Source organism: Silurus meridionalis, chromosome 2, assembly GCF_014805685.1.
Source record: "Silurus meridionalis isolate SWU-2019-XX chromosome 2, ASM1480568v1, whole genome shotgun sequence".
Lineage (NCBI taxonomy): Eukaryota > Metazoa > Chordata > Actinopteri > Siluriformes > Siluridae > Silurus > Silurus meridionalis.
The window spans coordinates 24,773,909-24,786,664 of NC_060885.1; the positions used below are offsets into that span (position 1 = coordinate 24,773,909).

At 38.8% G+C, this 12,756-nt stretch overlaps 1 protein-coding gene across 1 annotated transcript; it reads right to left on the reverse strand.

Moving 5' to 3' along the window:
- Window positions 1-360: 360 nt before the first annotated feature.
- ppm1g (protein phosphatase, Mg2+/Mn2+ dependent, 1G) lies at window positions 361-7,331 on the reverse strand. Its single transcript, XM_046836635.1, has 10 exons — window positions 6,691-7,331; window positions 6,360-6,429; window positions 6,196-6,281; window positions 4,365-4,494; window positions 3,821-4,278; window positions 3,544-3,678; window positions 2,187-2,421; window positions 1,965-2,094; window positions 1,414-1,510; window positions 361-1,101 (listed from the first exon to the last, which is right to left on the reverse strand). Exons 1-10 carry the CDS (start codon window positions 6,799-6,801, stop codon window positions 910-912), a joined length of 1,644 nt encoding a protein of 547 aa, XP_046692591.1. The 5' UTR covers window positions 6,802-7,331; the 3' UTR covers window positions 361-909.
- Between the last annotated feature and the right edge of the window lie 5,425 nt (window positions 7,332-12,756).

Genomic DNA, 12,756 nt, shown 5'->3' on the forward strand with positions numbered 1-12,756 from the left:
TTGTTTCAGGAAGATTGTCAGCTGAAGCAGTGTTCACTGTTGTCTCATAACTCCCAAAGATGCTAAAAAGTACCAAAATATATTTTCCAAAATACCTTGTATATAAACCGTATTGAGCTGCATGAGGGTGACAGAAGACATATGTACAGATAACCAGTTCTCACTAAGGGCTCCCACCTTATACCTGCACTACTGAACCTCTACATATGTCGAGTCTCTCTCATTCAGTGTGTGTAGTTTGTATGTCCACTTCATAACGGAAAAACCGCTCCAGTCCATATGAAGACGGATAAAATAGTAATTGTTAGTTTATGCGTAAAAAAAAAAGAAGAAAAAAAGAGGAATGATCAACGTTTCAAATTTAGATTGCATTTCTTAGATTTAATGCCTTCTGGTCAGAAAAGCAAATCTGCTTAATTTTACTACCAAATTTAAAACAATTGCATCAATCACAATTTACAAAAAATGTGAATACAATTACATGTTTGTTCAGAGTGTCACAGATACTCAAAATGAAAAAAAAAAATAAAATGAAAAAAAAATTACAAGTTCCTGGAAAAATTATGTACAAGGTTACGAGCACATAAAAGTTAACAAAATTTTGTGACATGACTGCTGTCTTTTGAGTAACAGCTCCATTCATTTATGTAAATATGTAAATGAGGGCATCTAAACCAATTCTTTATGAAAGGAAAAACAAATGAGGACAAATGGCTGATTTCCAGTTCCAATTTTCGTGCACCTTCAAATTATTCCAAACTAAAACATTTTCTTGGGGAGTTATCCGTTTAAAAAAAAAAAAAAAAAAAAAAAGTCCAGTAGGTTTGTGTTACGAGGAAAAAAAAAACCCAAAAAAAAAAAAAAAAAACAGTGTCTGATCTGACATCATTAGAAGAGCTGATGGCAGCTCTATTCTGTTTTGGATTTTTTACTGTCGTTGCCATTCTCCTCAGATACCTGGTCCTCGTCTTTCTTACGTTTCTTGGTGTTTTCATCTACGTTGGTACCGGTGTGGTGGCTGAATGTGACGATCATACAAGTCATGTTGTCACAGCCTGTGCCATCTCCAGATGTGTCCGGTGCCAAGCAGTGGTCAAGCAGCTGGAACACAGACAAAAGTTCTCTCTGTAAATGTCTACTTGAACAAAAACATTCCTATGCCAGTGTGGACAAGTTTCAGTTGTATTGATTTATGAACCTGAAAAATTTTTTTTATATGAAACTGATCTCTGATACACCCGAGCTCTAGATTAAGTCACACAAGTGATAAATAGAATTAAGATGAAAATTAAACATTAAAAAAAATGGTCTAAAATAAAACTAACCAGCATTGTTTTATTTATTTATTTCATTTTGTTTCACAAATAGTAAAATGACAGAATAAGCCATACAACAAAGCAAAATAACACTTACCTCTTCAATAGCAGCAGACAGAGGCTTGGCTTTATTTCCTTCTGCTTTCAATCTTTCACTCACAAAGTCGACAACCTCCTGGCTACTCATTACATTCCTGTAATAAACAGGCATTTTAGTGATAAGTAATAGCGCTCTGATTACCATAAAGGATGCAACACACTAGCAATATAAACCATTAATGTAATGTCACTGCCAGGACATTTGGAATTCACTATGGATGGCACATATGAGTTTGAGTTTAACCCCATGCTTATTAATACTAAAAAAGGGTTGTGTGTTATATGGGAAGAATTTAATGAAACTAGTATAGTGTAGTATACTAGTATAGAGCAAGGGAAATAAAGGGTACTGAAGCAGTATTATCGGGTTGCAGGAATTCTATTTATTTTTAGAGTCTTCGAAAAGCTAACCTGGCTGCTGTCACTTATAAAAATAATAATCAGAATGGCATTACATACCAGTGGACATTACTATGACCAATCATAACCCAAGAACGGGAATCATAAAAGAACAAAAAACCTTAAAGAATGAACTTTTGTTACCCTCACCAGATTCCATCACAAGCAACCACCATGAATTCATGATCTTCATTCAGAGTTAGTACTTTGACATCAGGTAAAGCAGAAATCATCTGTTCCTCAGGTGGGAGGCTCTTATTCCTCTTGTAAAAATGGTCCCCTAAAACCAAGAAAACTATCAGTCAACGAGATCCAAAATGTGTTTAAAAAAAATAAAATAAAAAAGGACAAAAGACAGTTGTGTGTACAAACCAATTGCTCTTGAGAGGTTCAACCCTCCGTTGACTCGGCCGTCCATGGTCACTTTGCCGCCTGCGTTCTTTATTCTGGCCAGTTCGAGTTCGTCTTCAGGTTTGTGATCATAGGACATGTCCACTGCTTTGCCCCTCTCTGAGACAACACAGCGAGAGTCTCCAGCATTAGCGACTATTAGCTGCTTACCACGGATCAGAGCCACAACTGCTGTAGTCCCGCTGTCTGAGCCAGGCTGGAAAACAAGCAAGTTCAAATTTTATTAGAAAATCCTGCTTTAATAAAAATGCATGTGTCAATTCTAATGGATTTTTTTTTTACAAAAGTTCTTTCTGATCTGTTACCATCAAAATTCAGATCTGGCTTTGGCTAAAAAATTAAGTCTGTATTAGCTGAAAGCTGTGTAACAACTGTGATGATAGGTCTCTACTGGGCGGTGCAAGTTCTACGAATTCACCCCCAAGCATGGTACAGAAGGCGGATAGCAAGGAGGCATGGCGTCCTGACGAGACCTAGCTACAGTTCGATTAGTGTGGCAGCCTCTTACTGTCTTCAAGTACCTATCAAAGTTGCCTATAAAATGCTGCCAGGAGGACTGTGAGGTAGAGAAATTTCGGTTCTGGACTACTGTTAGCGCTCTCATTACAGGTAAAGACGGCAGAAAAGGCAGAGGAATACCTGCCAGACCCTCGCAATGCCTTGTAAAGGTGGGAGACTCCTCAGCCCTGCGTCAGGAAGTCCCTTACCCATACACATTAATAGAACAGCCCGCCTGTCGGGACCTGAGGCTTCGGAGCGCGGCGAGAACGCCCTTCATCCTCTCCCGTTCCAGCCACTCCTCATCCCCTTTCCTGGGCACTAGAACTCTTCCCCATTTTAATTCAATTTAATGCTCAATAAACACACTATTTGCTCTTGTCCGTGTTCAGCAGGCAAGCTACCTATTTTAACATCAGTGTAAATTTTATTAGTTTAGTAAACAGCTAAGCTAAAATGCTTCATTAGCACTGTTCTTTTAGTGACAACGGACTTCTCACAATGGGTTTTTAAGCGATAGCCATGATGTTCGACAAATTTGTTGAACAGATTTTCTGAAAGTTAAACCTACATGATTTAATTAGCAAATCAGTTAAAACAGATAAAAGCATAAATTAGTAAATAGTAAAAACTTACTTTTTATACAATTCTTTCAGACGGAATTCATAAAACAAACAAAAAAGTGTTACTCATACAACGTCCTCATGCTAAATTTTAAAGTATAATGTGTCCAATTTTAAATGTGCAGTTTGGGCGAAAAAACAAACAAACAAAAAACGATAACACCTTATTAGATCCAATCAAACACTAGCACACTTACCTCTTCTTTACCATCCATCCCTGGCAAACACATTTGTTCTTCTTCTTCATCATCATCTGTGTCCTCTTCCTCCTCTTCCTCTTCTGTGTCCTCTTCATTTTCACTGCTGCCTTCACCATCCTGCTCACTGCCGTCCTAGCAGAACATGAACAAAATTTTAATTGAATTAACGGGGGAAAAAGACCAAATAAACTCAACCATCAGCATTTTCATCACAACGACGTGATACGTGTGGGTTTCATTGATGCTTCCACTCACACATACCCTTCCTGCTCACCTCTTCATCACTGCCCTCCTCTTCCTCCTCTGCTTCATCGGACTCATCACTGTCCTCAAAAAACTTGGATTTGGCACTTCCTGGTGTGGGTGCTGCAGAAGAGGAACAGGAAGGACCTGCGTCTGCTGTGGCTACTGCTTTCTCACCCTCTGAGGGGTCTCTGGCTGCAGAGCTCCCGCCACAGGAGGCTGCTGCTCTCCTGCATGCCCTCATTTTGGAACCTGCAGCTGACTCCTCCAGCTTGGCTTTCCCATTGCTCTCTGTTTCAGATGCCCCGCATTCAGTCTCGCCGTTGATTGTGTTATCTGTGTGGGTGTTATCTTTCTCTTCCAGCTCTTTAGGGGTATCCTGTCCAAGCTTTTTGGCCGATTTACTCAGGTTTTGCCCGTAACGGACAAGCAGCTCCTCAATTGTCATTGTGGCCTCTTCATGAAGAAGAGCTGTTTCCTCATTATCCACTGACAGGGAAAAACATACAAAGCACTATAAATTATGGCTTAGTGGTTAATGTAAAGGCTTTTTTTTTAATAGCATTGTTCCTCACCATCATCTTCATCTGCTACTTTTTCTGGTGCTGCCTCTTCTTGTGGACGCCCAGCTATCTGAACAAGTTCCTTGATGACCTCCTCTGTGGTTATTTGGCTGTCTATAGCCAGGAAAGCATCTTCCAGGGCCTGCAAACCAAGCAATACATCAGTACAGAAGATCGAGAGAAAAAGTGTTTTTAAGACCATTTGATGATATCTAGGTAATGGTCATCCATCTTTCAAGTACTAGAGACTCTACAGCCAGTAGAAGAACTTCCAACAGCATGTCTAAATATATCTAAAACATATTTAAAGAGTTTTTGGGGTCCAGAGTATTCATCCTGGGTGGCACAGGTGATTAGCAGAGTTGTGCAGTCAGGAGAGGCAGTGCCTCACCTGTTATATCCCAATAAAAAACATCATTGAGAAACTTTGCTATGATTCTGCTTCTTTTTTTGTCAAAGTCAGCAATTAACAGAGTTTGGCTAGAATTCCTTGCAAGGCACAATGAAGTGCAGAAGCTGAGATCTGTGTCTCACCTCGGACTGTGCAATTCTGTTTAAACTAAACTGTATACCTTTAACTGCTTGAATATCACCAATTAACCGTTTGTAGATTCTAACTTGCAATTTTACCACCTTCAATAATCCATATAATTTATTTCACACATTTATGTAAAAGATATTTAGGCTTGTTGCTAGTTTGTTGTGTCTCCAGCTTGGACTTGAACACAATTTCACTGTTTTTGTTATTATATTGTTCACATTATGAATATAGAAAATCCTGACAATTACACATACTTAAGTGATCAAATGAAGCATTGAATTAAGACATTTGTCAAGTCTGCTGAAATAAGCAGAACAGTTAAGTAGATCATATCTGTAGAAAATGAAATAATACATTTAAAACACAAACACACATCTGTATTAACAAATGCAAACTATTTAATTTTTTCATTTATCCATCAGCTACTAAATTGGATCAATGTATCGATAATTGCCTGTGGATTGTTTGTCCTGTTGTAATGAGTAATAAAATGCATTAATGAGGTTGTAGAACCTCGCGTTTGTGAAGAACGACTCAAAAGATAGGCGGACTGAGTTTCAAGTCTCATTGTATTTTCCCAACTAGCGCTGTTCAGTGTGCTTTCAACACCGCAATGATAAATAAAACACCTTTTTCTTTTTCAAATTGTTTTAAAAATGTAAAGTGTTTAAATGTTGATGATGGTAAATGTTAATAATAAACAGTGCTACTAAAAAAATTACAAGCAACTTTGTTTTGCATTTCTTCCCCCTAACTGTACCAAAATTTAACCGAACCGTGACCTAAAAACCGAGATACGTACTGAACCATGAACTTTGTGTACAGTTACATCCTGAGCTCCCACACATTTTTACACAGCCATGGCCTTTATATTTATTTTCTGTATATGTAGCCACTAATAAATAAAAAGATTATATATATGTATATATATAAATAAAACGCGCAGTACATATATTTGCACATTTATACGCACTTGTCAATTTGCAGAATTGCTACTATTAGCTCTTCTTTCATTGCTGTGTAGCTCTATTATGCGGATTGTAGAACATAAAATAACTGCTTATTGAGAACATAATTATTTAATCACTTTAGGGTTTATATATGTATAGATCTGGCTCTGTCTGTCTTTCTAAATTCCCTGGACTTCATGTCACATAACTGCTGGTTAGCTGTAAAGGAGGATATGTGTGTGTGTGTGTGTGTGTGTGTGTGTGTGTGTGTGTGTGTGTGTGTGTGCGGGCGCGCGCGCGGAAAGTTGTGTAATTGTGAGTCAGTGTTTGTGTGAAGTTTCCATCTGCTTACCTTTTGCAGTTTGCCATTTTTATATGCTTTCTGCTCTTTGATGATGTCTGGTAAATACTTGGAGCAGAACAAAGCAACTTCTTCACCTGGCGGTAAAGAGAAACTCAAGCCTTAAACTCAACACTTTTCTGTTGACCTCCAGTCTGATTAGTACAGTAGTTTACCTCCATGTCCATCATAAACGGCGAACATTGCCGTCTCGTCGTCCAGCTCTGGGATACAATTGTGTGCGTCCTGGAACAAAAGAAAGTAGGAAATGTTCGAGTTTAAAAGCTGCAGAAATCCTTGAACCCTGAAGAAAAAGCAGCATGCTAACGAGCTAATGGCGCGAAAATAACCTACACACTACATCTGCGTCCTGATCAGGACCAACCCTACACAGAACAGACCCCCAAACCACACAAAGAGCCGCTGCTTTATTCCACACCAACAAACTTTTTTTCAGCCACCAAAAACCGTCTATAAGAATTAAGTAGCTAAGCGACTTTTTTTTACCTCCATTGAAACTCGCCATCCCTGCATAGCCGCCAGTCCATAGCTCAGTTTCTGATTCCCTCCGTTGGCAGTGGTTTTCTCCGTATTGGGTTTGGACAGATACGCCCCCATGTTGTCTTTATCGTCGCGTTAAAGTGTTTATTAAAAAGCGAGGGTAAACCCCGTTACAGAGAGATGAGAGACACACAGAGTGAAAGGATTGAATAAGTCTCAGTAACGGGCCGTGTATCTGTGCACAGCGGACCTTCCACACATTTCACTCGGATCTGTGCTGCCTGCTTTCGCAAAGTAAAAAAAAAAACTTTGAAAGCTGGCTGTACAAGCCGTGCTGCTCGTTACCTCCCGGGTGCTTTTTAGCCGGCTAGCTGTCCGCTTGCTAACACCACAAATAACGCGCGGACTTATTATATCTCCCAACACACACACACACACTTTAGCGCACTCTCTCCCGGAACATGAGCGCAGTTCTGCAGTCGTCTAAACTGAACTCCAAGCGCGCTCCGGTTCAAAACCCGATGCAAATGAGCTCCGTCGCAAAATACGCCAGCGATCTAACACGTGTGAAAGCTAACATAATCAACAGCCCTCCAGGTCCATTTTACACAGCGCTGCCTCAGATCCTGCCCGGAAGCGGAAGCGAGAGCTTTTGCGCATGACACATAGCGGAGAGTCGCGCTCATGCACACGCTGGCTGCGTCACATGTGCGCAGAAAGGCAAAATCTAAGATTTAAGACTTGATCGTAATATGTATAGGAAACGTTCATATGATTAACTGCCTACTCTGTGGGTCCTCCAAGCAGCCTTCATAATACATTTAATATATAAGGACAAAAGACACAAGACATGAATTACAAATGTGCAAACATATAATTACAAAAAAAAGCGAACGCATGAAAGGTGTGCCTGTAAAAAGTGTGCAATGTAACATCATAGAAAGGAAAAGTCCTGCAAGAGTTTAAGTGGATCACTGTTGATATTCAGATCAATTCGAGTCAATTCAGTTTTATTTGTAGGGCGCTTTTAAAAAGTGTCCAAAGCAGCTTTTCAGAAGAGGTTATGACCCTAAGTGAACTTTTCCTTGCCATAGTCACCCGAGGCTTGCTTATCGAGGATAAATACACATTTAAATTATTTACATTTTGTTCGATAATTCTTACATTATGTAAAGCTGCAATGAATAATAATAATAAGAAGAAGAAGAAGAGATGGACCTTTCATATTTTATTTTTATTTCATTGTATTTTTTAGTGTTGACCTTAAAAGTTAAAATTTAATTAATCGCGTTAGGGGTCGCCACAGCGGATCCTCCGCACATTTGATTTGGCACATGTTTTTACGCTGGATGCCCTTCCTAACGCAACCCTACCCATTTATCCGTGCTTGGAACTGGCACTAAGAGTGGCTGGGGTTGGATCCCTGACCGGGGATCGAACCCGGGTCGCAGCGGCGAGAGCGCCGCATCCTAACCACTAGACCACCAGGGACCCTAAAAGTTACAATTTAATTAATATGCACATTTAAGTAAACATATAAAAGTAATAATAACGGTTTGTATAAATAAAAAGGTTAGAGATTATACAGTGGGGCAAAAAAGTACTTAGTCAGCCACCAATTGTGCAAGTTCTCACACTTAAAACGATGAGAGAGGCCTGTAACTTTTATCATAGGTACACTTCAACTATGAGAGACAAAATGTGAAAGAAAAAAAATCCCGAAAATCACATTGTCTGATTTTTAAAGAATTTATTAGCAAATTATAGTGGAAAATAAGTATTTGGTCACCTACAAAAAAAAGCCTCTGTCCTCCACTTGTTACCTGTATTAATGTGGCAAGTGTAATGTGTCACACTAGATTATTGGAGTTACGATTGATCAGTGGTATTAAGATGTGGGTTTTCTTTCTTTATTTTGAAATTTGTATTGGAGATCGCATGAGCGATGCAGGGTCATGTGGTATAATATGAAGTGCTGTCATGCAAGCTTTGTCACGTATAAGCGCGAAGGTAGCGCTGACGTCATTTCTGTGCGTCGTCTCTCTTTTGCGGACTGTGATAACGGTGAGAGGTATGATTTATCAACAATTCGGGAACAAGTTATAGAATAATGTTAAATACTAATCGGTTAAAGGAATTTCTGTCTTAAACATGATTATTTGTTAATCTTTCTTTTGATTTACGGTTAGTAATTCAATTGATGAATGTTGTAATGTGTATAGTTATTTTTATAATTATTACGGGTAATGGCCGCCATTACAAGTGCGGCATTCTTACATTGAGTTAAAAGAATAATTTCATTGCTATAAATTTGATTGATTGAAGATGCATATTATTTTTAATGATCCATGAGAAGTTCCATGTATCTATGTATTTTCTGTTAAATGAATATACATTGAGAGAATATGTAATGATTGACAGGCACAGGCTAGACCAGAGACTCTCCATGTATTATCTGATGGTGTCTGTTGTTTCTATACAGTGATGAGAGAACACAAAAGCTGGAAGTAAATCGTATGGCAATTGTACCAACCTGTGGAGACCTGTTTGAACTCGTTATCAGTATAAAAGACACCTGTCCACAACCTCAAACAGTCAGACTCCAGACTCCACTATGGCCAAGACCAAAGAGCTGTCACAGGACACCAGAGACAAAATTGTAGACCTGCACCAGGCTGGGAAGTCCCTATCTGCAATAGGTAAGCAGCTTGGTGTAAAGAAATCAACTGTGGGAGCAATTATTAGAAAATGGAAGACATACAAAACCACTGATAATCTCCCTCGATCTGGGGCTCCACGCAAGATCTCACTCCGTGGGGTCAAAATGATCACAAGAACGGTGAGCAAAAATCCCAGAACCACACGGGGGGACCTAGTGAATGATCTGCAGAGAGCTGGGATCAAAGTAACAAAGGCTACCATCAGTAACACACTACACCGCCAGGGATTCAAATCCTGCCGTGCCAGACGTGCCCCCCTGCTTAAGCCAGTACATGTCCGGGCCCATCTGAAGATGATCCAGAAGAGGATTGGGAGAATGTCATATGGTCAGATGAAACCAAAATAGAACATTTTTGGTAAAAACTCAACTTGTCGGGTTTTGTAGAAGAAAGAATGCTGAGTTGCATCCAAAGAGGGGAGGGAGTTGAAAATCTGTGTTGCCCAGTGGCAGCCCTAAAACATTACTGCTCTAGAGGAGATCTGCATGGAGACTTACAGAAAATGTTTGATCTCTGTCGTTGCCAACAAAGGGTATATAACAAAGTCCTGAAAAGAACTTTTGTTATTGACCAAATACTCATTTTCCACTATAATTTGCAAATAAATTCTTTAAAAATCAGACAATTAGATTTTCTGGATTTCATTTTCTCACCTATGATGAAAATTACAGGCCTCTCATCTTTTTAAGTTGGAGAACTTGCACAATTGGTGGCTGACTAAATACTTTTTTTTTTTTTTTAAATTTCAAGTGCTTTTTATTTATTCTGAAAGGTGGAGGGAAGGAGGCCAGGGCGCCTCCAAATGTCTGGAACCGGCCCTGGTTGGAATAAATGTTTAGTGCCTATAAGTTTATCCCTAATAAGTGAGCCAGTGGTTACTGTGACAAGGACAACTCCCTGAGATGGCACGAGGAAGAAATCTTAAAAGGAAACAATGAAAAAGGAACCCCTCCTCATCTGGGTGGTACCAAATGTCCATTCATTACAGTCATTGCTGAGGTGTGCAGTTCAGTGATAGGAACTTAAATGCAGAATCTTTCATGCAAAATGCAAACTGTGCTGGGTGTGACTATTTTCTTTGATGATGTTGATTGCTCTCCTGACAACTCTAAATGGGAGAGGTTCTTCAGTTTTGCTAAGGATGTTCCAGCGATGGTTTGGGCACCTTTCACTACCCCCTGTAGAGACTTATTTTCGTTTGCTGTGCAACATCCAAACCAGACTGATGGAGCTTGGGAAAATACTCTTAATAGCACAACTGTAGGAGCGTCTAAAGATTCAGCTTGGCATGCCAAGTTTCCTGAGCCTTGAAACAATGAGAGCTACCAGGATAACAGATTGCAGAGTCTAATAAAAAAAGTGATGTAGAGATAACCGATGATCGAGACAAATGAAAACCAATATATTAATGTGCTTGAAATTTCTTTATGTACATGATGTGCGTTATTAAATGAGAATGTACATGCACGTTTTTCGAGTTTTTTTTTTTTACACAACAGCGTTGCTGCGATTTGTTTGATGAAGGCATGCTATAAAAATGTACATGTTTGTTAACAACAAAAGTGTGTATGTAAGACGCACCCTGGGTGAGGGGTATGTAAAACTTTCTATAAGACGCCTCATATATACGCAAAATTATGGTAGAGAGATGGTGGCGTGGCGACGTTAAGTGGCCCCCCCCTTGTGGTCGAGATATTAGGGTTCATCGACATAACCGATAAGAAAATGCTAAGACAAAGCGAGAATTTGGCGGTTCCACTTCAAAAAACGTCGACTTAATAGGGTTGGCGAGTTAACCGAGGTCGAGATAAGTGGGTTCGACTGTATTACAATCTGCAATAATATTACTACCATCTTTTTAGCCATTTCTACATTACAGCTCTTTCCTCTCACTTTCTTTAACCTCTTTTACACTTTAGAACACATCATACCATAGTGAGTTGTATGTTACAGCGTGAAAGACCTATTATCATCAAAACTGTTCTTGTGATTTAGTGTTGGCAAACAATATACTGTGATTGAAAAATTTGTATCGTTTCTAAACATCAGCCAGGTTTGTTTTATTTATTTATTTATTTTTTGCATAATTTTGCAAAATGGATAAGAGACAATAGATCATGGGTGACGGTAGCTTAGTTGTTAGGGTATTTAACTAAGGGGTTGGACTTTGGATTCAAAGGTCAAGAGTTCTAGTCCCAGCCACATCAATCTATCACTCCTGAGTGACTGTTGCCCAGGTGTGCAGTGCTCGATTTACTGTTTAAACAATTAACAGCTTCAATTTTCTACTCGGCTTCTCCTGTGAAGTCTGGCTTTGATATTAACACACACACACAAAAAAAAACAACCAGCATAAACAAGCATGAGAGATCAGAGAGCTGTCTATGGAAAAAAGCAATCCATTTAGAAGCTAATAAATTTGCACAAGCATTTTGCATAGTCAACACAATTTTGAATGTCCTAAATAACGAAGAAAACACTGGATTACCAACATTTGGACATCAAACAGGTTGACCACAAAAAACCAGCAGTTGTTCACAGAATCATTATGAGAACTGAGAATGAAAACAACAATCATGTAACATTTCAAAAAATCTCCATAAGCAAATGAGTAGAAATGTAAAGGCTGTTCCAAAAAAAAAAAAAAAAAACACTCATGAACAGTATCAGATTCAGAAGACTGTTTGGAATTAATAAAGAAATATAGCTAAAAAGTGTGGAGAAAGAAAGGATCTGTTCATGATCCAAAAGATGGAGATCGTAATGGAGGTTGTGTTGTGACTTACGGGTAATTTTATTGGTTCTAGTAATTTGTTCTATGTCCCGTTTGCTCTGCTGAACAACGTTGCATGAGTTTTGGTTTTGTCTCATTCTCTGAATGTTTAATTGCATGCCAAATATTTGTTAAAAGAATATTATTATAATAATATTTAATATTGCCTCACAATATCAAAACCTTTAATTACAGCAACAGTCACTATAGACATGCAAAGCGTGTCTATATTTGCTACAGCCTTCTTGAAAAAATATACTTGTTTAAATCACTTTTGAAATTTTTCCATCTCACTTTTAACTTTGTGCTTTTTGTCTGTTGCCATGATTACATAGCATTTAGTAAATACCTTTTGTAGGTGTAGTCAAGGAACAAAGTTCTTGCAATTTAGCTAAATTTGCTGCCACCCTCAGGGGAAAGGAAAAATTATCATAGATATACAGTGGGTACGGAAAGTTCTTTTGACCTCATGATTCTCATTTGCTCTGACATGCATGGTGATCTGTAAGGTCTTATATAGACAGGTGTGTGGCTTTCCAGATCAAGTCCAATCATTATAATCAAACACAGCTGAACTCA